The sequence below is a fragment of the Miniopterus schreibersii genome, assembly GCF_964146895.1.
Source record: "Miniopterus schreibersii genome assembly, chromosome: 8".
NCBI lineage: Eukaryota > Metazoa > Chordata > Mammalia > Chiroptera > Miniopteridae > Miniopterus > Miniopterus schreibersii.
Window position 1 is genome coordinate 13,110,727 of NC_138109.1, and position 26,389 is coordinate 13,137,115.

Consider the following 26,389-nt stretch of genomic DNA (forward strand, 5'->3'; position numbering starts at 1 on the left):
TATAATCCAGGGCACAATAACCAGTTTCCTCTCTGGATTGAAGCCTGGTTCTTGGAGGAGAGGATGCAAGTCCCTGTCAAGAATGGGGTCCAGCTCCTAAATGCCTCCTCCCCATGGTCCCCAAATCCCTTCCCTCCTGACTCTCCTTCTGGTCTCCTATGGTTTCAGCTGACTGCAAAGAGAACTTCAACACCGTGCAACACATTGAGGAGGTGGCCTATAATGCACTGTCCTTCGTGTGGAATGTCAACGAGGAGGCCAAGGTCAGTGCTGGGGCATGGCTAGGATGGGGCTTGTGGCAGCTGCTCCTATGAGGGTACCAATGGAGGAGGCAGGATAGAGAGCAATGAAGACCAAGCTCTGAAGCCAGAAAGGCTGGGCCCATATCCCAGCTCTGTGATCTTGGACCAGTGCTATGGCTTTAAAACTGGGATGTAATCATAGCACCAGCTGTTCGGCTGACATGAGGATCATGGGGGATAAGTAAAAGGTAGAGAATAGCCTGGCACATAAGTGGCTGTTGTTATTAACCCAGTCCACCCATTTACCAGATAGGAAAACTGAGCCTTGTGCAAGGTCACATAGCAAGCTGCCATGACACCAGGTTTCCTGACTTTCAGGCCATTGTAGAGTGTGGCAGGAGAAGTGCTGTGTAGTTCTCTAGATGAGGACTGAAATCCCAGCTCCCTCCTTTCTTGAGCCCATAGAAAGGAAACAATAATCTGCCTTCTGGGGTTGTGGTGAAGATTCCACGAGATCATGCATGTCTAAGAGACCGGCACAGTGCCAAGCCCATCAGGGAGGCCTGAGAAATGGAGCCTCTGGTGATTTTTTTTCATACCAGCAATTAAGCCATTTAATGCTTGAGGCCAGCCTTGAACTTGTGTGTGCTTCTGGGCCTGTGTCTTGGTTTTTTGTTTAGAGAGCTGGCATCATGGAAAGGGCACTGGACTGAGAGTCAGGGGCTGGGTGACCTGTGTGTCCTTTCCCCTCCCTGGCCTCGGCTCTCTCCATCAGAGCAGGCCATGGCAGGAGTATTTCTGGCCTTGGACAGACTGGGAACTAATCCCTGTCTCCCTTCCTGTCCAGGGATCCCAGAGAAAATGGAGGTGAGGGGCTCTGAAAACACAAAGGGAGGCACAAAAGAAGGGATTATTATTATTCAAACAGAAGACGCCAGGGGCAGGAGGAGGAGCTGGGGCCTCCAGTTCAGGGAGGTGGGGAAAGAGTTTCGTGGGAAGGGAGAGGTGGGTTTCGGTTGGGATTTTCTCACAGCCTCTTAAGCCCCCAGGCTTGGGTCTTTCTCAGGTGTGAGCTGGGTGGGGGCTGCATTAGGGCTGAGCTGGCTGAGGGGGAGGTATGTCTGGCATGTGCCCAGGGCCCCCTCAGCCTGGGAACGAAGGGGGTCTGCTCAGGCACCACATCCCACCCCCATTGTTCAGGTCAGGGTCATTTTCAAGGGAAATGTCCCCAAGAGCAGGAGCCAGCCTGGAGTGGGGTCTGGCCCTGGCACTCCATGGAGGAGTAAGCTTGCCAGGGACTGCCCAGCTGAGACTGGCCCAGGCTGCCCTCAGTTGGGCATAGGCTCTGGGGTGAGACTCCTGCTGTCCACTGACAACAGTTACACATGTCCAGCATCACTACATGCCAAGGCCGCTGGGTGATCCTCACAGCCCCAGAGCCCCACAAGATAGGGTTAATTGTCCCCATTTGCAGATAAGGAAACAGCTCCATGTGGTTAAAGCACTTGTCCAAAGTCACATGGGTAGCAGAGCCGAGCTTCCCACCCCAGGTCTGGGTGGCCCCACATCTAGGCTCATTCCGCTATGCCACCCTCCCTCACTGCCTGTGGAAACATCAACTCAGAGCCTCTATTTCCTCAGCTGTAAAATGGAGGTGACTGGTTCGGTGTTGGCTGGAGCTGGTGGCTGGGGTGCTGAGGGGCAGTGTCTCACTCTGTGACCCAGGCCCAGCAGGACAGTGGTCTTCTGAAACTGGGGGCTTGGCGTGGGAAGAGAGGTGATGTTTGCCTTCAGGGCAGTGTGAGATTAAGGGCACTCACCAGGTACACAGTAGGCTCAATAAAGGGGATTGAGGGATAGCAGGGCTGGGGACTTGGGCAGGCTGTTTATTCAGCTCCCCTGTCTGTCCCCAGGTGTTCATTGGTGTCAACTGCCTCAGCACAGACTTCTCCTCGCAGAAGGGGGTAAAGGGTGTTCCCCTGAATCTGCAGATTGATACCTATGACTGTGGCCTGGGCACTGAGCGCCTGGTGCACCGTGCTGTCTGCCAGATCAAGATCTTCTGTGACAAGGTGACGAGGGCAGACAGACCCTCTGCTGGGCCTGGGGAGGGAGAAAGGGAGCCCCTCTGAGTGTGCCTGTCTCTCTCTGTATCTGTGCTTGTCATCTGTCTGGCCTGGTCTCTCTGTATATTTCCTCTGTCTCTCTGCATTCCTGTCTCCTCTGTTTCTGAAGACCTCTTTCCAGATCTTTATAAATGTCTCTCCATGTCTCTTTCTTTCCTCCTCTCCCTCTGACTCCATTTCTCCTCTCCCCCTCCCACTCCTCTCTGTACTTTCCTATCTCCTGGTCTCACTCTGGGAAGAAAGCAGCATCAGAAGGCTGGCCATATTTAAGACGCAAAGCAGCCATCCCCCCCCCCAAGACACTCGGTGACCCCCTTCCCCTTCTCCCTCACAGGGGGCCGAGAGGAAGATGCGGGACGATGAGCGGAAGCAGTTCCGGAGGAAAGTCAAATGCCCTGACTCCAGCAACAACGGTTAGTGGGGAGAGTCAGGGGGGACTGGGCCAGGTTGGGGTGAAGGGGGAAAAGAGAGTAGAGGGCAGAGGTTAGGGGCATGGATGGAGGGACCTCAGGTCACAATGCCTCTCTTTTCCCAGCAGGCATCAAGGGCTGCCTGCTGTCCGGCTTCAGGGGCAATGAGACCACCTACCTGAGGCCTGAGGCTGACCTGGAGACCCCACCGGTGCTGTTCATCCCCAACGTGCACTTCTCTGGTCTACAGCGTCCTGGAGGGGTGAGGCCTTGAGCTGAGAGAGGGTCTTGGCCCCTGGGTGGGGCCTGCCTTAGCACAGACCAGTGGGGAGCAACCTGCCACTCAGTCAATCCAGGCCCATTTAGATGTTTATGGGTCCTAATATTTTTTATATCAAAATGAAAATACCTTCATTGAATCCCAGGAAATTGTTTTAAATGTGTATATATATGGTCACATAACTTCTGTGAGTTTTTCTACTCAAGAGAAGAATGTTAATAAGGAAATGGACTCTATAGCCATCAGAATATTTGTGGTTGGCACACACACAGGGGGTTTCTGATATCTGAGCCCCAGATTCAGTTGTAGCGTCCTCCAAGCAAGGTGGGTAATAATCATCACAGAGGCACTGTGAGCACGCATCGTGCACCAGGCTTGGTGCTTTCCATGCATCACCACCTCTGACCCTCACTACACAACTGTGAAGTGGTAATACTATTCTTCCGGATTTGTGGGGTAGAAATTGAGACACAGAGACCTCCCAAAATTACACAGGAAGTGGCCAGGCAACTTGTCTCCAGAAACGGTCCCTATACCATTGACTTCACCACTGCTGAAGCCCTGAGCCAGTTACTGAGCCCCTGGGACATCCCAGGCACATGGGACATCCCAGGCACGTGGGCCCGGCCCTTTGCCATGCTGTCTCTTTCCCCATCACAGCCATCCTTTGAGGCAGAGACTGGTCATCCTGTTTTCCAGACAAGGTCCCACAACAAGTTAGCGGCAGAATCAAGGCCCCAGAGCCTGTCTGCTAGTCCGCTTCCATATTAAACACTTGGAAGGCTTCCTTCCTTTGAGGCCGTAGCTCACCACTGTTTAGGTGGGAGTGTCTTCAAAGCAGCCTTTAGATAGGTCACGGGGCTGGAAGAGCAGCCAGTGCTGGTGTCACCCTGGGCACACTTTAAAGCCCTTTCTGTGTCGGCCACCTTCCCTTCGCTGCTCCAGAGCACCGGCTGCTGCATTAATCCACTCTTTTCCCCCAGCAAGAGGTGAAGGAGGAAGATGATTAAGGCCCCTGCGGCCAGTTTAACAGCTAATTTGGGGGGGGGGAGGGAGAGGGAGGGAACACTCCGCACATGTGGCCTGAAAAGGAGACGCCGGGGAAGCAGAAAGAGTGGAGAACCTGAGTTAGGAGTCCGAATCTGGACTGCATCCTGCTGGATGTCACCCAGGGGCGCTCTGCCCTCTCTGGGCCTCAGTGTCTCCTCGAATAGGACTGGCGATGACTTCGCCAGATAGCAGTGCCAGGCGCACAGGAGGGGCAGAGGGAGTGCTCTTTCCCTCACCGCCTCTGCCTCGGCTCCCACACCTAGTCACCTGCTGCAGGACAGTCTGGGCGTGCTGGGGCTCAGGTGGGACTCCCTGATCCTGCCAACACTTCTCTAGCACCTCCTGTGTGTCATTGAGTCCCTGACTCATCCCACGTGGGCGGGATGCTTCCTTTCAACTCGAGATCTCTCACTTAAGGGTTGTTATCTGAGCAGAATGGGCAGGAGAGGCACTGAAACTGCATCTCCCTTCTCTCCCCAGCCAAAAGCTGTCGCTGCCAGGAATCCTCCAGCAGCCAGGGGCTCCTCTCATCTTCTTGCATGTGATGGAAAATGTCTTTTCTCTTTATTGCAGGCAGTATCCTCGGCAGGACAGGGCAGCTCCAACAGGTACGGAGACAAGCAGCCCAGGGCCTACCTCCCTACCTGTCCTCCCTTCCCTGCTCTCCCTGCCCCCCAAGCCAAGGGCTGGGCCCAGAGGAAGCAGCCATGGGACTCTGTCCCCAACCCCCAAGCTCCTAGATTCATGCTCCTTTCTCACTGAAACTGCCTGAGTTTTTATGGGTTTGTTTTATGTGAAAAGCTGGCGAATCTCTGGCGAGACATCTGCTTGTAAAAAGGGAAAGAAAAAGCCTCAGAGATGGTGGTGCAGATTTGTAGAGTGAGGAGGGAAGCTGTGCTGGAGGACTTGGGGGATCAGAGCCTCTCCTCCCCTCAGCCCTTCAATCTAGGGCCTCCGCCCTCTGTCAGCCACAACCCCTTCACATCCCTCAGCCTCAGCCTAGAAATCTGTCAGAAGAGAAGAATGACCTATGGGGATGAGGCTGCTAGGAGAGGACGGAGTATAAATGGAATCTTTGTGAATGGGAAGCCCTTTAGAAGATCGTTTGTCAATATCAGTAAATATTTTCCCTGTAAACAAGAGGTACTTTTTATAAGGTGCTTAGACACCAAATTATGTCACATATCCCTCACAGCAGCCCCAGTGAGGCAGACAAGCAGGGGTTATCGCTCTGCTTATGGAAGGGGAAACTGAGGCTCAGAGAAGTGAAGTGACTTGCCTGAGGTCACACAGCTGTTAAGTAACAGAGGCAGGATGGAAATCCCACCTTACTCCAAATGCCACAACCCTTCCTCCTCCCACTGACTCACATCCAACCTGACTCTTTCAGAAAATAATAATGATGATAAAACAATAGTCCACATTTATTAAGGCCCTACTGTGGGTCACACACTGTTCAACAGTAGTGTGCATCATCTCCAGCCTCACAACCTTATGAAATATTGTTATTACTTTATTGTCATCCCATTTTACAGATGGGAACCCTGAGAGGCTGAGACTCCCCCCTAGTCACCCAGGCAGTCCAGCTCCAAAACCTGCTACTCTAACCACTGCTCCACTGCTTTTGTGCCTACCCTCATGGGGTCTCTTTCACCTCTGAGGCCTCTGGAGGATCAGTGGGGCCCTTTGGACTCTGGGATCCCCTGGGTTCCTGATGAGCCTTTCTCTGCCATTCCCACAGGCTGCCTCTGAAGCGTGCCTGCTTGCCCTTTGCTGAGGAGTTTGAGCCTCTGCCCTCCAAACAGGCCAAGGAAGACGATCTGCAGAGAGGTAGCCTCATACCCACCCCATTTGTTGTTTGAGCCCACCTCGCCCCAGCACCCCATGAGGGCTCCCCAAAGCCTCAATCACTGATCCTGCCCCAAGGAGCCTGGGCAGCACCCATCCCAGCAGAGGTTGTGGAGGGAGGGGTAGGGGTAAGGTGGGGCTCCCATAGCTGGCTTTCTCACTTGGGCACTCTAAATCAGTGATTTCCTGGGAGAGAAGGACATGCCCGAGCCTCTGGGGCTGTAGTTGACCAGCAGCGAGACACCAGCCAGCAGCAAAGATCCAAAGTTCCTGCAACCATGAATTAGCCTTGCCCTGCAGTTGGTGTTGCCAAATGTCATATGGTGAATTCCCATAGCAACTCTGTGCAATGGGGGTGGATCCACCTCCATTTTCCATTTGGATAAAATGAGACTCAGTAATGTTAGAAGAACCTCTTCAGGTCACATAGCTGGCAGGTGGGAGAGGGGGATTCACACCCACCAAGATCAGCACAGTCTAAGCAGGTGCCCGGGACCTGCAGAGCCCGGGGGTTCAGCCCCTCAGCAAGGGTTGTTTTTTTCTGCCAAAATCAATCTTATGTTAAGAAAGGAAGTAATCCTTTTTAAGATTCCCCTACCCCCGAGGTACTCCACAGCCCATTCATCCCCCTCACAACACTGAAAGCCACCCCCTTTGCTTCTCAGTTCTGTTGTATGTGCGGAGGGAGACTGAGGAGGTGTTCGACGCCCTCATGTTGAAGACCCCGGACCTGAAGGGGCTGAGGAACGCGGTAAGAGCTCCCTTTGTGCTCCTGTGCACATACTTTACTCTGCACCACACAGTCCTGACTTCCCACAGGAGGCTCTGGGAAGGAATGTACTGGAGCCTCAGAGCAGCGGTTGTCCACCTGTCACCCCATTGGGAGGGCCCGCTGGGCCGGGCGGGGTGGGGGGGAAGCCTCTGTGATATTATCTTGCGGCCAGAACCCTGGCTCCACCCTGGGAGTCGCACACACCATAAATCCTCCTTAATCTGATGGCTGCTGTCTGACAGGCCAGAGCTTTTTGTTGGCTTTGTAAACCTGTTTCTATTTTAATGGGAATGAAACCCAAAAAGGCCAGGCCCCAGAGACACTTTTTTCCGTCCCAGGATCCTCATTCCTGTACCTTGTGGTTGGCGGGGAACGGGGGGGGGGGGGGGGGGGGGGGGTTGGGGGGCGGCTGGGGGGCAGGGGGAGGATGGGGCACTGGCCAGGGAGGCTGGAGGTGTGTCTGGGCAAGGAGAACTCCCCCAACCCCCCCCAAACCACCAGAGAGCAGGTGAAACAGCCCCGAACAAAACCCACAGCAGCTTTGTGGCTCAGCTAAAAACTGCACAAACAGCCTCACGGGGCCAGCTGTGCTTAAAGGTCAGCCCACTCCGAAAAGCCACGTGGTTCCAAGATCTTGGGCTGTGGAATCAGGTCCTAACTTTGTGTACCTTTTGAAGACCTACTATGTGCCAGGCATCTTGTCAGGCACACTGCATTTGCTACTCACCACATTCCCAACAACCCTGAAAAATGGGTACTGTTATCTCCTCATTTCCCACAAGGAGACAGCCTCCCAGTCAGAGTTCAGGTGACTTTTCAAGGTTACAGGAAGTGACAGAGCTGGGATTCCGGCCCAAGCTCTCTCCACTCTGCTCTGCTCTCCTGTTCTCTTCACGTATTTTCAGCCCTGCTTGGCATCAGCCCCAGGAAGTTGGGCTCACAAAAGACCATTAAATGTCATTTGAATATAGACTGAATCTTTGGGTTGGATAGACCCTTACAGGGCCAGCTCCCCATCTAGTGCTTGAGCTGTCCCCCCAGTAGCTCTTCCAAGTGCGTGCCCACTCTTAACTGGTATACTTCAGGGCTGGAGAGCTCATTACCTAATGGGGCAGCCTATGCTGTCTTTGTGGTCAGAAAGTTCCTAAGTTCTTGCTTACGTTGACTTGAGTTCCTCTTGATAGCTTCCAGTCACATCACCACTAAGATAAATAGTCTGAGAATTTTTCTTGCCTGGAGGGATCCCTGTCAGAGCAGAGAATAACTGAGAGCTGAACCAGACCCTCCTCTTGAAAGGCTCAGTGAGGACAGCTTCCACCGGAAGCCCTTGGCCTGAGGTTCGCTGCCACTTTGACAGTCAGTAACACTAACCTGCAGCATTTGACTGAGCCCTCCCAGGGGACAGGCACTGGGCTGGGCCCTTTCCATCATTGTCTCTGTTCATGTGCAGAACAACCCTGTTGTGTACATCCCATTATTACACCCATTTTACAAATGAGGAAACTGAGACTCAGCAAAGTAAGAGTTCTGCAACTCCAGGTGGCAGAGCTGGGACCAGACTAGCTGTATCTGCCCAAAGGAAACTTGAATTCTGGGGAGAAATGGCTGCCTGGCTGTGTGAGTGCAGGCAGGTTTGCTCAAGCCTCTGAGCTGCACTTGCCCCATCTGTAGAATCAGTGTTCTGGAGTGTGGTAGGGGCAGGAAACCTGCGTCCTAGGCTAGGCTTTGGGTACCTTATCTTCTTCGAGCTCAGCATCCACACCCATCAAATGGAGTTAATAATCCCTGCTTAAAGGGGGAAATGTTTGGGGTACCACCTTACCCAACAGGGTAAGAGCCTCCTTATCGCTCCACTTCTAAACTAACAACAATGACCATTTCAAGTATTGACCATTTATTCGGTACATACCATGAACTGTCCTAAGTGTTTTATGTGAACCAATTCATTTAATTCTTCCAGCAACCGAATGAGCTAGTCTCTGTAACTGTCTCCATGAGTAGTTTGCACAAAATTGGCCAGCTGGTGGAGGGGATCCTTCAGCACTGGAACAATCCAACTATCTGATGTTAGGCAGGGGCTGAGAGGAGCGGTGATGCCCTTCGGGATATTTTATAGTCACAAACCATGATGTTTGTCAAGGGTTTGCTGTGATGTAGGAAGGCTTATAATATACAATGATAAGTAAAACTATCTATGTGGAATATAAAAATACCCGTATACATGGCCAAATGATGGGAAGGAATACACCCAGATGTTAATGGTGTTTATCTCTGGGAAACAGGATTATGGGTGATTGCAATTTTCTTCTTTGTATCTTTCCACAATCTGGACATAGATTACTTTTTTTTTAAATCTTCACCCGAGGATGTGTGTGTATGTATGTGTTTTTTAAACTGATTTTAGAGAGAGAGGGGGAGAGAGAGAAACATCAATCAGTTGCCTCCTGCATGCACCCCGATTGGGTATCAAACCCACAAACTAGGCATGTGCCCTGACTGGGAAGAGAATCTGAGACCTTTCGGTGGACAGGATGACGCTCCACCCAACTGAGCCACAACAGCCAGGGCTGGGCATATACTCCTTTTATAATTAGGAAATTTGAAGTCATGATATAAAAGAATGTTATGCATCCACTTTGGGCAGCAGACAATGAATCCCCTACCGCTGTCTTCCAGATCTCTGAGAAGTATGGGTTTCCCGAAGAGAACATTTACAAAGTCTACAAGAAATGCAAGCGGGGGTAAGTGCCCAGGACAGCTCTCCCTCCCCATTCTCCCCACTCTGCCCCTTTCCCTCTAAAATGTTGGCTCAGGGAGCTCCCAGCAGATCTACTCTGACCAGCATAGGCCTGCTGCTCAGTGCTGAGTGGTGTGTGTTCTTGGATTTGTGGAGAGGACTAGATGTGGAGTTGGGCAGAGAGCCCCTGGTCAGGCCAAGGCCACCTGCAGAGACCAGACAGTGATCACTATTGGGAAGGAAAGGAGTGGGAGGTTGGGGAAGTGGAAGTGCAGGGCCACGTGTCATAAGACTCAAGTTCAAGTCCCAAGGCCACTGGATAATCAAGTCACTTGATTGTGATGATGATGATAGTGACTACCATTCACTTGACCACCTACTATGTGTCTGATAGTGTGCTAAGTATCTCATTTAACCCTCACAGTGACACTATGAGGTAGATGCCATTACCTACACTTCACAAATAGGGAAACTGAGATTCAGAGGTGATAAGCAGTGTTCAGGGGCAGGAGCAGCAGAGTCAAGTCTCAGAGGCAGAAGGGCCCAGCAGCAGTGCTACCTGCTGAGTCAGGGTGCCCAGAGGGAGTGGCTGGCCTTGCGCCTGGAAAGGGGACTGTGATGGGTGTGGTTTTGAGGGAGCCGCACCAGGGATGCTCCCAGGCCCCCTCCATCTTTAGGTTGGCATGAGGCATGAGGGGAGTAAAGCTTTACCCTCCAGGAGGCCAGACAGTGCCTGTGGCCTACCTGGGTTCCTGGGGATTCTTGTTAAGGACTGCAACACTCTCTGCTATCTTCCCAGGAGATCCCTTGGTAGGGGGAAGGTGGAGGACCACATGGTGACTGCCCACCAAGGCTTCAGTCTCCAGGTCAGAGCCCATGAGCTGGGCCTCTGCAGCCCTTGGTAACTAGGTCACCTCACCAGGTAGCACAGGGTCCCCAGGCAGTGAGGAATTGCCATTGACCAGGGCTCTGGGAAACACTCCCAGCCCCACTGCCCATAGCTCCAACTGTTCCTCCTGCCCTGGGCAGTCTAACTCCAGCCTCACTCACTGGCCACCCCTGGAAGTATGCAGGCATTGTCCCCCGGCTATGTCTGTGGCTTGTCCTCGTTAGAAGACTGCAAAGTGAGGCAGGTTCTGGACTCAGGCTGAGGCCCCATCCAGTTAGGCCCAGGGGTAGCCGCCTTCCTCACAGGCCCAGCCCTGCCTCCCTCCCCCCTTCCTCGGTTTCTACCCAGCTTCCCATAGAAGGGCGGGGTAGGGGAAGGTGTTCAGCCCTGCCGCCCCTGGGAAAGGATCCATTTGGTTTTGGTTGTATGAGTGTCTAGGGTTTTTGTGTGTATTTTTTTCTTCCAAGTTTCGGTTTCAAACTGGGGCTCACACACTCTGGAGCAGAATCCAGCTCACAGCAGAGGGCAGGCTCTGCTTTGCCCAGACAAGTCCAGCCCCACTTCCCCTTTCAGTTCCAGTGCCCACACCCCTGGCTGCAGCCCCACCTGCGGCCAGCCTCCCTCACAGATCCCACCACAGCTGGGCTGAGGGGCTGGGAGGTACCTTTGTGCATGATTTGGGGTTGGGGGTAATGCTTATAAGGCTGCCCCAGCCCCTAGCCTCACTGGATGAATTGCAAGACTTTCCCTTAAGCCCAGCCAGCTAGTTAAACCATAATTATTATAACTTCCATTTGTGGAGCACTTTGTACATGTCAGGTGCTGGGCTATATAACTCAGAGGATCATCTCTTTGACCCTTTGAGTTTGGGTGATCATCTCTATTTCTACAGAGGAGGAAACTGAGGTTCTGAATAGTCCCAGGGTCCCAGAGTTAGTAATTGGCAGAAAGAATCCTGGCCTGTCTAATGCCTGGGCACACGTCCACTATTTTATCTTGCCTCCTGCTTTTTCCTCTAACCACTAAGCAATGAGCAAATACAGGCTGTGGCCAGGCCAGCCCCATAGCCCAGGGCATCATTCAGCGGCCCTTCAGACGCATTCCACACCCTACACACCCCGAACCATGGAAACCTCAGGTCTAAGATTGCCCGTGATGCCCAATGAGAAGAGTCCCCAAAAAAACTCTTGGGAGAGGCCAGGCTCATTTATCACCTCCCTAAGAGTTGAACTCTCCTCATCTGAGGAACAGGAAATTCTAATCAGTGGCCTAGTTTTTTTTCACAGAACCCTCCTGAAAGTCCTCTGGACAAAGGTAGATACAATCAGCTTTACAAGCCCCACTGAACGCCTGAGAGATTAACAAATACATTGTTTTTGCTGGCAGCTGGCCAGGGGTTTCATGCGAACCAGGACAGAAGACAGCTAGAAGCTAGCAAGTGATGAGAGGCCCATGTTCTGGGACAGCAGCGTTTAATATCCCGCCTCTAGGGCCAGATGCCATTGTCCTCTGAGGGGAAGGGGTCCATAGGCCTATCTGGGATCCCTGTGCACAGGTGTGCGCCTGGTCCACCAGGAGGCCCTGCCTGGGAGCTGGAGGGAGGCATCTCTAATTTGAGCACATACACAGTGCTCGGCGCCTAGACGCACCCAATAAATGCCTCCGTATGAAAGAAATAAAACCCCGCTGCTGACAAAGTGCCCACCCCTCCACCCCGGCCCTGGCCTCCTGCTACCCCCGAAGAGCCCCCTGTAAAATAAAGGAACTGCAAGCAGGACCTGAGGAAGTGGGAGCCTGTCATTAGACACAGGCAGTCAGCACCAGGCCCCAGCCTGAGCCCAGACCTTCCAAAAAGCAGCAGCTGCCTGATGCTGCTGCAGGGACAACTGGACATAGGCTGTAGGCTTCGGCTCACTGCCGTCTCCATTGCCCCTCTGGACCTGGAGATGGTGGGGACAAGGCAACTGCCCTCGGGAAGGGAGACAGCTACATGCCAGGAACGTGGTCTGGGATTCTCACCTCCCCCTCTCCTGCCCCTCTTAAACTAATCTTACCCTCATCTGAACTCTCCCCCAGCCCTGGATTTTGCCTTCCTTATATATGCCACTTTCTAACTTGTATTTATAGGGGGCTTTTGGTGTGTTTAAAAGATGCAGTGGAAAGAGACAAAAGTCTGGGCTCAAATCTCAGCTGGGCCATCTGTTGCCTGTGTGGCCTGAGGCAAATGACTTGACTTCTCTGAGCCTCAGTTTCCCATCCTGAACTAGAGTTATAGGCTTACAAGGCTTCATTCTCCCGGGCCTGCCTGCTAGATTCTAAACTGGAGGACAGGATCTCAGGTCTCTGTGTGGCCCTTGTTTTTGTTTGGAGCAAGGCCCTGCATGTGGAAAGACCTCAGTGGATGAGGTGGGACAGATGGATAGATGGATGGATGGATGGATGGATGGATGGATGGATGGATGGATGGATGGACGGGTGAACATACTCAGTTCCATTACAAAGGAAAAGCTGAGAGGACCAGGTTGGCACGTCTCCCGGGTCCTTCACTAGGCAAGCAGCTCCTAGAGGGTGCCCTTTGGCCCATGCTCTGGCTTTCAACCCTGCAGAGAGCCCAGCCATGGAGGCTTTGTCCTCAGGTTGGCCCAGGTCCTTGTCTGAGGCCTGTGGGGAGAGAGAAGGCCGAGCTCCTCGAGTCTACTGTACCATCCCTGAGATTTCAGCTCCATGGTGACAGGACTTAGAGCGGGCTCGTGTGGTACTCACCTCTGGCTCTGAGTGACACGTCGCAGTCTCCTTTTGAGCCTAAACCATGCTGGTCTTCCCCACAACTCCTGCACTTGAACCCACACTCTGTGTCAGAGGCCTCAGCCTGGCCTGGTGACTAAGGAGCACTGCATCTTCCCCAAGTCTACCTGTTAGTTGCTCAAAAGTGTCCATGCTTGTGTATTGAGAGAGGCACCGACACAGCAGGAGGCATGGTAATGGCAGGCCTAGTTTGAGTTGTGGCTCGGTCACTTGGGCATCGTGCCCTCCCCTGTAAAGTGGGACAGGGAATACCCCCTTGCAGGTTGTTATGAGGGTGAGAGAGAAAGTCCGTGAGCTGCTTGAAATGTTGTGGGTACCCCACGTGTGGGAACCATCACCATCACCCTTGTCACTCAGAGGGGGCCCCAAGAACAAGGCGCCTCCCACAGCCTAGCTGCATCTCTTCTCTTGCAGGATCTTGGTCAACATGGACAACAACATCATTCAGCACTACAGCAACCATGTCGCCTTCCTGCTGGACATGGGGGAGCTCGACGGCAAGATTCAGATCACCCTGAAGGAGCTGTGAGCACCCCTTGGGGTGAGCTCCAGGCAAGGAGCCAGCTGAAGTGGCTCCAAGCCGCACACAACCTCTCCTCATGCCTCAGTGCTGTTACTTGAACGCCTTCCCAGAGGGAAGAGGCCCCTGAGTCCCAGACGTCAGGGCCAGGAAGGGACCTGGGAGGTGTCCTGATCTGAACCCCACCTCATGCTTGAATCTACTCTGCACTCCTGCCAGTGCCTGCTCAGCCAGAGACAGTGTCGTCTTGGTTAGCGTACCCGACAGACTGTGTCTTCCGCAGTCGCTCTGCAGGCTGCCTGTCCGGATGGCGGAGGTGGACCCATGCTCCCCAAACTGACTTGACCACTGTCCGCTCCCATTCTTGGTTATTCCATCAACTCCAGACCAAGGATTTCTCGCCCTTCGGTCAGTTAACTTGCACACACTTGATTTTCAGTGCAAATGACTTCTAAAGGACACTATGGTGGAAGCACCTCTTTCTCGTGGACTTCCTCCGTGCCTGATGTAAATAAGAGAGCTGATCGGCCAGAACCAAGTGGCTGCTCCGTGAACGACCACCATGCCTGCTCGCTGTTGTACACATTTCCCGGTTACAGTTTTCATTTATGTTATATACATATATATAAGTATATATTGTATATATATGCAACATTTTATATTTTTCATGGATACATTTTTATCATTTCAAAAAATGTGTATTTCACATTTCTTGGACTATTTTTTTAGTTGTTCAATTATGCATTTTGTATACTCATATAGTATTTAGTAATAAAATTCTGCCTATGTATTATTTCAAATGCCACACCTGGTCCTTTTGTGAAAGTCTGCCCGGAAGAGAGGGTGAAGGGGACAAGGCGCGCTCCTCCTCATCCTGTGAGCCGTTTGCCCTGGACTTGAAGGGCAGCGGTAAGTGCTGGGCGCTGGGAAAGCAGGCGGCCGCACCCGGAGGGCAGCAGAATCCTGACGCCCAGGTCTCTGTCCTGCGTGGGCCCACAGGCTGGATGTTATGACCTTAGGCTCACTGACTGGACATGAAGAAGTCCTGGGAAGGGTCAGGATGACCTTGCTGAGGACCTTGTAGCTGGGGCCAGTGGGCAGAGCCCAGGGCTAGGAGCCATGTGCCCTGAGTTCTTGGGCCAACTCTGCCCCTGTGCTCTTAGCTAAAGTCATTTTCCCTGGAGCCGGCTCCTACCAGCCCAATGGCCTGCTAAGGTCCCCCAGGGTCAGAGGGACCTAAACACCAAGGCCCTGGGGTCTGGCCCCATTGTCAAGAGCCTGGGATCAAAGAAAGGTACGGCTCTAAATGTCAGCTTTGAAAGCATCTTTCAGGGTTTCTAGCACCCAAGTAGACAACTGATGGCTTACAGAAGAGTTTCCTTTAGCCCAAACAAAAAACTTTAAATTGAAATATGGTTGTAAACATCTCAAATCAAGAGATTGTCCATTTTAAAGATTTCCCAGATTCTGTTGAAAAATCTGCAGACCTGGCAACAATTTGCTGGACCGTGTTGGATGCCCCTTTAGACAGGCAGCAGCCTCAGCTCCCAGACCCCCAGACCCCCAAACCCCCATCCCAGCATCACCTCTTTTGCTCCATGCATTGCTCACCCACCCCTGGAAGTCCTTGACCGTGAGCCCCCAAATTCTGGTCCCACTTTTCAATGACCTGCGAGGAGGGGAACACAGGGCTGCCTTTAGCTCCAGACCTCTGCTGCTCCTCACTTAGTGCTCTAGCCACCTCACATGCACCCCAAAGCAATGGGGCACCGGCAGGAATCTGAGGGTCGCATAAAGGCCAGCTTTTGTGAGAAGCAAGAATTCAGTTTAATTGGATGTTATTCCATCCTTCCAACCCCTCCTGAAACGGAGAGCCAATCAGCGGCCAGTTCTGACAGGAAGGCCCAGGATGTAACATTCACAGAGAAGAGTCAAAGGAGGGAGCAAAAGCGAAGTGAGAGGCCTCGTCTGCACTGGGCATCGGAGGGCAGAAGCGTGGGAGAGTTCCACTGACAAAGCGAAAGACAGCGCCGGTATCTGGGGAAGGAGGGAGGTGTGGTTACTTCTGTTTCTTCCTGCTGCTTCGGGAATCGTCTCCTCCTGTCCAGGGGAAATGATTTGACAGGCCGGGAAAGATACATCAACAATTGTGTCAAACTTGAGCAAGAGGTCAGAAAGGAGAAAGATCGGGTGAAAGAAAGGACCTGCAGGCTCAGGGTGTTACGTGGCTTCCATGCGCCCCAGCACTTCTGTTTCCAGGGCTCTGGCTCCAGCAGGGTCCTGCCCACCCGTGCTGTTGAATACAGATTGGATGTCGCAGCCTCTCCTGAAAGTGGGTGAGGAGCACAGGTGACCACGGGGACTGGCTGCCACACTCTTCCTGAAGGTGAGATGCAAAGGCTTAGCCAGGGGCAAGAGGCCCAGGCAAGCCCTTCACGTCTCTGTCACAAGCACCTCTGAGCCTTCCCGGCTCCTAGAGCTGCAGAAGTCTGGAAGCCAAGGCCAGAAGGATGCTCTGTCCGCCCTGCAGATGCACTCGGGGCCCAGATCCCTGGTCAGCACAGGGTGCTAGCTGCTAGGCAGGGCATCTGCCCTCGGCCGCCTGCTCCCCGGAGTCCGAGCTTCAGGAGTGCCTTGCGTCGGAGGGCAGGCGTGCAGAAGCCACGCTGGGCAGGTGCGTGACGAGGTAACTGAGGGAGGCTCTGTCTACTCCTCATTGCTTCTCAGAAACCAAGGGCTCAGTGGGAGTGGGGGCCCAACCTCCGGGAGGCAGCTCGAGATCAAGACAAATGCAGCAGCCCAGCTGTAACGCCAGGCCCAGTGGCAGAGCTGCCCCCTGCCCCCATCATCAGCCCTGGGGAAGCTGGGTGGGGCAGCTGGTGGCCAGGGCTTTCCCGTGCCCGTGCGGTCGCTATAGCACCGGAATCCACTTGTTGTCCTCGTTGTAGAGAAAGGACTGCTTTCCAGGGAATTCCGGCTTGTACGTGGCTGTGAGGGGAGAGGGGGACAGCAGTAAGAGAGCAAAGGCCAGTAGCTGGAGTCCCTTTCCTTTTTTTTTTTTTTAATATATTTTTTTGATTTCAGAGGGAGGAAGGGAGAGGGAGAGAGAGAAAAACATCAATGAGAGAGTCTCGATTGATCGGCTGCCCCCTGCCCACCCCCTGCCAGAGATCTAGCCCACAGCCCAGGCACGTGGCCTGACTGGGAATCGAACTGCGATCTCCTGGATCCTAGGTCAATGCTCAACCACTGAGCCACACCCGGCCAGGCTGGAGTCCCTTTCCTTTTACATCAGAGCTGGCAAGGCCAGGGGGACTCCTGTCTCAGACCCTGCACCATATATGTCGGGCAACAGACAGCGGAAGGGATTGGCTCTTAACAGGCTGAGGCAAGACTTGAACTCTGGCTTCCTACCTTCTTTAGCTCCTTTTAACTTCAACAGCAGAAAATTAACAAAAGATCTTTCTATGAAATTTGAGGGGGAAAAAAGTTTGAGTAAAGTGATACTCAAAGAAGCAAGGTGTCAGCTTGGTGGGGCTTTGTTTTGATTTAGTTCCAAAATTTCCAGAAAAGCAAAAGCCATGACCCTGCTGTTCTCTACGGAACCAGCAACTGGGACCACAGGGCTTGGGAACCACAGCCGGGGTGACAGGAAACTCTCACACTGATGCCGGTTTGGTTAACGGGGGGCCATGTGCGGCCTCTGTCGGTAACTGGAAGCTGCTGAGGGGGGCACGTGGCAGTCCCAGCAGGTCTGCACCCCCTGGAAGCCAAGGAGGCAGGTGTTTGCGTGTGCTCATGCCCAGAGGCCCCTCAGGGGAGCCCACTGGGCACAGATGATCACAGCAGCAGGCACTGGCCTGACCCGTGTGCCAGGTGTCTCACACCATGCACAGCACAGAGAAGACGCTGAGAGAAAGCTCCTAGGCGGACTGGGCCAAACAGGGCCAGGCCAGGGTCTTTGCAGGCCCCTAGGCCCCCTAAGACCACCCACCAGAGCTCAGGACTTACATGGAGCATTAGTGCATCTGCTGAACCAAACTGAGCTCCGCCTGGTCTGACCAGACAACTTTAAGTTCAAACCTCTGCAGTCTTGTTGGCTTGATGGCATTTCCAAGGCCAAAGTTATGGGAATGGCTTTCTCCTTGACCTGCCTTACAGTCTACTCACCTGTGTCTAGAAGGGAAGGTGTCTCCCCCACCAGACTGATACCTCTGGGGGCAAGCACAGGACTTAAGTCACCTTTGCCTCCCCAGGGTGGGAGCACCATCCGTGCTCACTGAAAGACTGAATTTAACTAGGCCTGGCAGCCACCTCAGCTCCGCCTTCTTCCTCCCACACCACCTGCCCACGCGCACACCTGTCAGTCCCCCAGGCCACCAGGTCTGGTAAGTAGCTAAGGGGCTACAAATAGGTTGGGGGGTGCAGAGCCCACCCACCAGAGTGAGTCCCTCTTGCTGTTATCCCACAGGTAGATCCCAGAGGTCACAGGGTATCACTGCTTAAGCTCACCCGTGAAAAGGGAACAGAACAAGGTGGCTTAAAGGAGCTGTTCCAGGGAACGGTCCCTGATCTGTTCCATGACGAACCAGGCACAGAGGGGGACGGCCTGGGTTCTGCCCCACCCCTCACTCCCTGAGGCCTGTGGACACCTTGCTCTCTAGGCTTCCCCGTCTATGGAGTGACTTGGCCAGACTATGTCTTTAAACGTTTTTAAGAACATGGACTCTTTGACAACCTGACAAAAGCTATGGCCCCTTCGCCCAGAAGAGAATGTCTGCAGACAAGGTCAGAGTCGCAGACCCCCTAGAGCCTGCCTCGGAGCCTCTCGATGTTCACGGTCCTTGGTTATGAATCCCTGGCCTGGGTCATCTCTAGGAGCCCTTTCACTTTAAAAAAATAAATAAATAACAAAGAAAACTTTTCATACTCTGAAAGTATAAGCTGAAAAGTCTCCTAAATCCACTCTAACCCCTATAACCTGTTTGGCAAACAGCCTATAAATCAGTGGCATTTGATGGCCCAGGAATGACAAACAATTCCAGATTCAGTTTTTACAATCATTTCAAACAGTCCTCTGACCTGGGCCGGGCAGATCTGGCTGGGTCGGCGCCGCTGTCCACCGTCTGGTGTTGGACACGAACGATGCACTGGAGATTAAATGCTTGGGGGGCCCAGTGTAGTCCACGATCTCGTACTGACCAGGGCCTGGGAGAGGTGGCTTCAGGGGCTGAGACAAAGGCTGGGTAGAGAAGTTCAGAATGGGGTGTCTCCTTTAGAAAAGACAAAATGTGAAGGTATCACTAAAGCAGTCTATCGGGGAAATGGTACTTTTTAGACGTAGCCAAGACCCGCCCAGCACCAAGCCGTCTGCAAGAGGACTGGACATGCACCGGGAGACCCGTTTCCTCCTGTGGCCCCACTGCTAGTGACCTGGGGGCAGGACCTCAGCTTCCTCATCTGCCAACGGTAATCATAATAGTACCTACCTTGCAGGCCTGTTGTCAGGGTTCAATGAGATGGTACGTAAAACACAGACACAGCCCAGCACCAAGTGAGAGCTCAGTTCGCCTTGTTGCAGTGAAGTGACTGAGCTAATCAGGAATGGCAGACAGCACTGATCTCACTGTCACCTCTGCTCAGTTGGTAGTGCCTGGCTGGAGCTCTGTGTAAAGAACTGAGGCTTCCCTGGGCTTTCTCGGAAGAGCATTGGTGATCTACTTGTGATGTCTGCCATGGCCAGGGAAAGAAAACAGGCAACCTGAATTCTGGGGACTTGCTATCCTGAGACTAGTAGGTCCTCTAGAAGCCATCCCAGAATCCTACCACATATCTTCCTGTCAAGGCAGGACGTGGGAGTAGAAAAATACTGGGTTAGAAGTTAAAGGACCTCTGAAGGATAACACTCACCACTTCCATTGCAATTGTCTGTTTTCAGGTCTGTCTCCCCCTCCTTCAGAAAAGGGAGTATTTCATGAATGAAAGAGGAACGGAACCTGTACTTAAGCCCTAGCTCAGACACTAATTCACTCTGGGCCTCAGTCTCCCCATCTGGAAAATGAGGCAGGGTGGACATGACCTCTGTGATCCCTTCCAGCTGTGACGTTCCATCAAGCCTTGATTCAGAGAGGCTCCACTGAGTTGCCCAGGGAATTCTGGAATTGTTAAGGGAATCATACTACTTTCCCGGCCATACAATAGAAGGGCTGCCTGCTCCTGCCTCACACTGAAGCTTCTCCTAAGGTCTCTCACCAAAAGAGAAAGTCCTCAGAGCCCTGTACAACCACAGGAGACACCCAGCTGGAAGCCAACCCACTGGACCAGAGGAGGGAACTGGGATTTTTGGCCACTAAAACTCTGCCGCCCTCTGGACAACACCTTCTGAAACAGAGGTGCTCTTAAACTCAGAGAGCACATGGGCACCTTGCAGAGTCATATCCAACCTCCGTATTTTGCTAAAGGAACTAGTGCCCAGAGAAAACAAGTTGCCCACAGTGCAGAGCACATTAGTGGCAATGTGGGTGCCAGAACCCAAGTCTCAAATGTCTAACAATTAGGGGAAGGCATCAGGGCAGAGGGGAATTGTTGAATCTTCGAGTCACACAGACCTGGGTCTGAATTCTGGTCATGCCACTCACTGGCTGTAAGACCTCAGGCAAGTCCCCTGACCTGTCCACCTGCAGCAAGGTGCAATACTACCCATTATATAAAGGAGTTGATGGAGGAAAGGCATGTAAGGCGCCTGACATAGTGCCAGCACACAGTAAGTGCTTAATAAACGTAGTTATTGTTATTATTATGGTCCCTACTTGGTCTCAGAGGAGCAACCGAGCCTCAGCAAAGGGAGGCAGAGTCACCCAGAGGGTGGACACTCCCACCGTCAGGGGAGGTCGTTGAAAGCCACAGTAAACCTTCCTGAGGCTCAAACCACTGGCTTTGATGATTATATTTAGAACAAAGGTGCCCATAGGAAAAGGGGGGAAACACAGCCTCCTTTTTCCCCTCCAGCTGGCATGGAAGAACTGGTTATATTGTGTGATCAACCACCTCTCCCCTTATAAATAAAAGCTGTCTGCTCCTTGTTCTGGCTTCGGTCACCCCTTCAAAGAACTCCCAGAAATTTGATGAGTGTGTGACTGGCCTCGTTGAGAAACAGGCTTGATTCCTGGACATTAGGTCTGAAATGAACCAACCGTTGTATGAGGTCACCACACTGTCTGGGTCATCCCCAAGCCCGATTCTTTGAAATGACCATGAGGTGTCTACTTTCCCATCCAGGCTGCAGGAGGCTAAGCAGGCCAGGTCAGTGTCTTGTCAGCATTCTTGGCGAAAATGGGTGAGAGAGGTCCGTCAACCTCTACTCCGCCCACATGCCCAGGAATGGCCCAGCTCTGCCAGCTCAGCTCCCCGGGTCCTTAGAGAGCATCACTCTCTGCGGCTGTGCAGTGGGCATTCTGGGGAGTCTGGGCTTTTCTGTGCTAAGACACAGACCCCAAATACTCCTGAGGGCTTGGCAGTCCACTGCCAGTGGCAATCATGCTGGTGACAATTGAAGGCAGTAAGGCTTTGCACTCAGACCAATGTCCCCAGTCACTAGCTGTGTGTCCTTAGAAAAGTCTCTCCACCTCCCCATGCCCATTTCTTCTTCTGTAAAATGATGAATAATAATACCTGCCACCCAGGGTTGCTACGAAAATTAGCTAGTGCTTTACTTGCATTATTATTTTGAAAATATGAAATGTGAGACTAGAGATAAAAACTACATTGAGCCCAGACGGTGTGGCTCAGTGGTTGAGCACTGACCCATGATCCAGGAGATCCCGGTTTGATTCCCAGTCAGGGCACATGCCCGGGTTGTGGGCTCGATCCCTGGTAGGGGGCGTGTAGGAGGCAGCTGATCAATGACTCTCTCTCATCATTGATGTTTCTGTCTCTCTCTCTCACTTACTCTCTCTGAAATCAATTTAAAAATTAAAAAATAAATTAAAAAAACCAAAATTGAGAGTGCAGAGAGAGAGAAGAGGCTAATTCCAAAGGAGTGAATTCAGAAATCTACCCCAGGAGAGAGAGGACTTGCCCTGAAAGGTGCCCAGGAACCCTTCGGGTAGAAATGGGGGCATTTCCAGCAGAGGAGAGAGCAGGGCAACCCACGTGACAGGAACTGGGTTGTAAGGCGACAAAGGGTGAGCCACCTTGACTGCCTTCAAACCTCAATCCAGCCATGATTTCTGGGTTGTTGGCTTGTTTCTGACCCTGCTGACTCACTCTGCCTCGGGGGTTCCCAGGGTCTAGAGGACAAAGGGGCAATTTTTTCTCTTCATTAAAGGGCAGCCGATGCCCCGGGGGCGGAACGCGGTGTCTGTCTAACAGGGTAGCAGGTGACAGATTACAGCGTTCGGGAAGCCGCAGCCGTATCTAACTGAAAATCCCAGGGGAACTTTAGGTGGGTCCCTCGTAATTACCTAAATTGAAGCGGGGCAGGCGGGCTTGATTCTTGGGCCCTGGCTGGGACAGGACAGCGTGTGGCTGCGAAGCCAGAGGCTTAGAGCCCCTGGAAGCGGGCCTGGGTCAGGGAGATGTCAGTGGAGCTGCACCTCCTTGTGGGCGAGCAGGAGTTGGAAGGCAGAGCTAGGAGGAACTGTTTTGATCTCCAAAAGCCCATATCCCGACTCACCCTGACTGATGGAGTCATCACTGTGACGAATGCTCAGGCCTGAAGAAGGGAAACTTTGACTGACACTTCTCTGCGCTTCTAAAGCCGCCTGGAAGCTGGTAAATCTGCTTAGCTTCTGAGTCAGCAGAGTGGCCAGAGCAGACACCTGTGCCCTGCTCTCCAACTAAGGAGCCCAGAAAGGGCGCGCTCACCACCTGCCAGCCCCTCGAGCAGCACCCACCCTGCAGGGGCCCCTCAAGAAACACCAGTCGGTGTAAAGGACTGTCTTCAACATATATAAAAGCTTACCGGGCACCGTACTTGGTGAGCTTTGTGGCTTATCTTATTTCATTACTGCAAGCACCTAATGAAGTGTTTGTCCCAATTCACAGAGGATGAATTTGAATTTCCCAGGAATTCAGTGACCCAATGCCCCCAAATTTAAGAGACACTGGGCTTAACAGGTTCCTTTACTGCAGGCCTTCTCAGAGCCTTTAATAAGCCCATGCTCACTGTGATGCTCCTAGGGGCAGAGGGTTTGTAAGCAGTGTTTCCAAGGCTTATTAACCAAGGATCCATTATTCACAACGCATCACAGAGAGCCAGGGAGTCCTGGATACCCCCAGACATGCCAGCAGCAGCCCACTGCCCAGCTGGAGAGACTGCCATAGGCTGCCTCCTGTATCCTAATATGCCTGTAGGATATGGAATAAGAGCTGCTATAATAGTAACAGCTATTTCCAAGCCCTTTCTCATCTAGTCCCTACAGAATCCCAATGAGATCAGGTTCTTATCTCCACCTAAAAATGTAGAAACTGAGGCTCAGGAAGGAGAAGTGTCCTCAAGGGATGGAGTCAGGACTCACACTCAGGTCTGCTAAGCTGCTCTTTTTGCTGGCAGAGTAGGGGAAAGGTGGTGTGCAGCAGTGCCCTAAGCCAACCTGGAGGCGGGAAGTCTCTGATGTTTAGAGAGAGCCTGTTCCTGGAGACTGTCCTGCCCTAGTCCTGAGCCCCGGAGCCTGTGAAGGGTCAACGTGCAGAACCCAGAACCAGAGGGCAGAAGCAGCTTACCCTGCGGACTCCACCTGAGGCCTGAACCCCTTGTCTAGATGCTGAGCTGCGTTTGTCACCGTGTCTTGCTCATCTCTCTAACTCCCCTCCCCTTGCCCTGGACCGACGGAGTATGCCCAACATTGCCAGCCTCCCTGGGCTGCCCAGGCTTCTGACCTACTGTGGCTCTGAGCCCAATCGCCTGCTCTGAGATGCCCAGGTGCCAGTATGCTCAGTCCCAGCCCCTCTGGTCAGCCCTCCCAGCCAGTCCTGCCTGGAGACTATAAACGGGTGAGGTCTTAAGATGGTACTGACCTTAACTGCAGTTAGTTTTATAAGTCCTAGAACCATTTGAGGAATAAATAAGCGCTGTGAGGTTTTTTTAGCCTCTTAGGTGAAAGTAACATTCAATGTACCTGTCTTCTTTTTTAAAATGTGTGTTAATATTGTCATCATTTGCACCTCCTATACACATGCAAAATCTATATTTTTAAATATGCAAACAACACTGTGAGGTGTAAATTACCCCCACTTTACAGACACGGGGGGGGGGGGGGGGGGGAGGGGGCACAGAGGCTCCTAGGGGTTAGTACAGTGGCCAAGGTCACTACACAGGAAAACAGCAGAGCTGAAGTTTCAGTCCAGTGGGTCTGACCAACTTCAGGGTCTAGGTCTTTAACTATGAGGGCTCCACTGCTCCTGTATGCCCTGCACCCCAGCGGAGGCTTTATGTTATAAAACAGAATAAAGTCAGCACCAGGAGAGCACGACATCATGGGGGACGTGGGAAGGTCCCCACAATGCTGAGCCGAGCCTGACTCCCAGCGGCACCTTAAGGCAGCTGTGTGGAACTTAGGCAAATGGCTCAGTCTCACGGAAACCCGGCTTCCTCCTCCAGGAAGAATAATTCTTACAACAGGGTAATTATGATAATTGAGTGAGACGTTAAGTTCCTGGTACACAGTAGTTGCTCAATAAATATTATGCACTTGGTAAGTATTTAGTGAGCACCTATACTATGTGTCAACAAGGGACCTGGCACTGTCCTGACAAGCAGCGACACCCCTTCCTCTTCCGCCCACGTTGGGGTCCTTCCCAGAATCACCTCTCAAAAGAAAGATCGGAATAGCCCGGACTCACGGGATAAGAGTCTTTTTCGGAATTTTGATGTGCTCATTCAGGTTGTAAGAGCCGGGCCCCGGGCCTATTGATGTCAGTTTTAGTCCACGGCCAGTTTTCGATCTAAAACAGGACACTAATATCTTCGGTGACTGCTTCACAAGGGACTCGTTGATATTGTAATACCCTAAAGAGAAAAAAAATTTTTAAACAGAGTAAGAAACTCTTCCCAAATACATCAAAAGCCATACCTTACACCTAAGAATATATTTAATGACTGCAAGACAGTATCACTCCAAGACAGTCAAATGCAAGGGCTGCCTGATAGCTAAAAACAATACTCACCATCGAGAGAACCCGGGCCCACGCATCAAGTACCTGGCTCGGTTAATGCTCCCAGCATCCCAGCAATATGGGTGTATCGCCTCCATTCTAAATGCGTGGAATCTGAGACTCAGAGACATTGAATAACTGGCCTAAAGACGTCCATCTAACCAGGGACTAAGCCCGGCTTCCTTCTCTATGCAGGAAGATGAATTCTCCCAACAACAGGGTGGGTATAATAGTTGAATAACATTTTAGGTTCCTGGCACATAGTCGTTGTTTCATAGCTATTTTGCAATCAACAAATATTTATTGAACACCTACTGCGTGGGCCCAGGGCCACCTGTCTCCAAAGCCCATGCTTTCTCACCAGGCCCTGTCTCAGGAAACTGTGTCAGAATAAAATTAATGTGACTGTGCACAAGGCTTCGAGGGAGAACAGAATGATCTGAGCTGGGGAGAAGAGGGAGCAGTCTCACCCCTAACTTGTCGTAGCCCTGTCAATGGGCGCAGGCGGTCTGGAGTACTAGCAGCAGTCTAGGCAAAAGCCTGAGGGTGTCTGCACACCCAGGCTTCCCAGCACTCAGAAACTAAGAAAATGATTCGACATAATGGAAAAACTCTAATCATAAAGATGTACAGCACAGCGGTCACTGCACTGTGGGAGAGAGTAGCCTACATGCCTGCAGCCCCATCTGGTGCGTCAGCCCTGAACATGACAGATATGAGGACCACACGGCCACACGACCGTGTTTCTGAAAAGAAAGTAGAGCAAAGCCTGAAAGTCTCTTTGTACTATGATGACATCTAGCTATGAATGCATATGTCTGGATGAAAACAGGTGGGAGCCCAGGAGAGTGGAAGTAATTACATTAGGGGTCACATTCCGGGTGGGAAAAATATTCCAGATTCCCTAAATATTGTAGAGTGGATTCTGTTTTAAAGAAAACGTACTTTTCCATTGCAAAAGTACTGAAAACAACACTACTACTTGATTAGCAAGATTTTACTTAAATGGTCATGCCCAGTGCTAGCAAGGGCAAGGACAAGGGCAAGGGCAAGGGGAAAGGGCCTTGTAGAAGCAGGAGGACACATTGTCCCTGCACTGAGGGCAATTCGATCACAAAGAGCAAAAACCTTAGTTTACATACCTTCTGACTTAGCAATTTCACTTTCAGCAATTGATATAAGGAAATGCTCTTGATTGTACACTAAGTTGTGAACTAAACAGGATGTTTGCTGCCATTGCATTTATATTAGTGATCAGTTTAAAACTTTAATTTCCAACAAGGGCATTTGTTCCTTAACTTATGGTACCACCATACAATGGGCTACTATACATCCGTGTAAAAAATGATGTTAGTTTGGCTGGTGTTGGTCAGCGGTTGAGCATCGACCTGGGATCCAGGAGATGGGGGTTCGATTCCCGGTCAGGGCACATGCCCGGGTTTTGGGCTCAATTCCCAGCAGGGGGCTCTAATCATAAAGATGCACAGCAGAGCGGTCACTGCACCGTGAGAAAGAGTAGCCTACATGTCTACAGACCGATCTGTGCGGGAGGCAGC

At 52.1% G+C, this 26,389-nt stretch overlaps 2 protein-coding genes across 8 annotated transcripts in view; one reads left to right on the plus strand and one right to left on the minus strand.

Annotated features, from left to right (window-relative positions):
* GRHL3 (grainyhead like transcription factor 3) overlaps nucleotides 1-16,434 on the plus strand; it is a 34,654-nt gene extending 18,220 nt beyond the window's left edge. The window contains exons 8-16 of one of the 2 annotated variants that reach the window (XM_081146143.1): nucleotides 169-263; nucleotides 2,156-2,314; nucleotides 2,703-2,781; nucleotides 2,904-3,040; nucleotides 4,682-4,716; nucleotides 5,850-5,938; nucleotides 6,622-6,707; nucleotides 9,405-9,469; nucleotides 13,574-16,434. In XM_081146143.1, the coding sequence (XP_081002269.1) occupies nucleotides 169-263; nucleotides 2,156-2,314; nucleotides 2,703-2,781; nucleotides 2,904-3,040; nucleotides 4,682-4,716; nucleotides 5,850-5,938; nucleotides 6,622-6,707; nucleotides 9,405-9,469; nucleotides 13,574-13,688 (860 nt within the window). In that variant the 3' untranslated portion in view covers nucleotides 13,689-16,434. The remainder of the gene's footprint in view (nucleotides 1-168; nucleotides 264-2,155; nucleotides 2,315-2,702; nucleotides 2,782-2,903; nucleotides 3,041-4,681; nucleotides 4,717-5,849; nucleotides 5,939-6,621; nucleotides 6,708-9,404; nucleotides 9,470-13,573) is intronic. The other variant, XM_081146144.1, reaches the window with a different exon arrangement.
* The window catches only part of STPG1 (sperm tail PG-rich repeat containing 1), a 37,936-nt gene continuing 27,032 nt past the window's right edge, over nucleotides 15,486-26,389 (minus strand). For all 6 annotated transcript variants that reach the window (XM_081146146.1, XM_081146145.1, XM_081146147.1 and 3 more), the window contains 3 exons: nucleotides 24,522-24,687; nucleotides 18,762-18,952; nucleotides 15,486-16,667 (listed from right to left, as the gene is read on the minus strand). In XM_081146146.1, coding sequence (XP_081002272.1) covers nucleotides 16,591-16,667; nucleotides 18,762-18,952; nucleotides 24,522-24,687 — 434 coding nt within the window. In that variant the 3' untranslated portion in view covers nucleotides 15,486-16,590. The remainder of the gene's footprint in view (nucleotides 16,668-18,761; nucleotides 18,953-24,521; nucleotides 24,688-26,389) is intronic.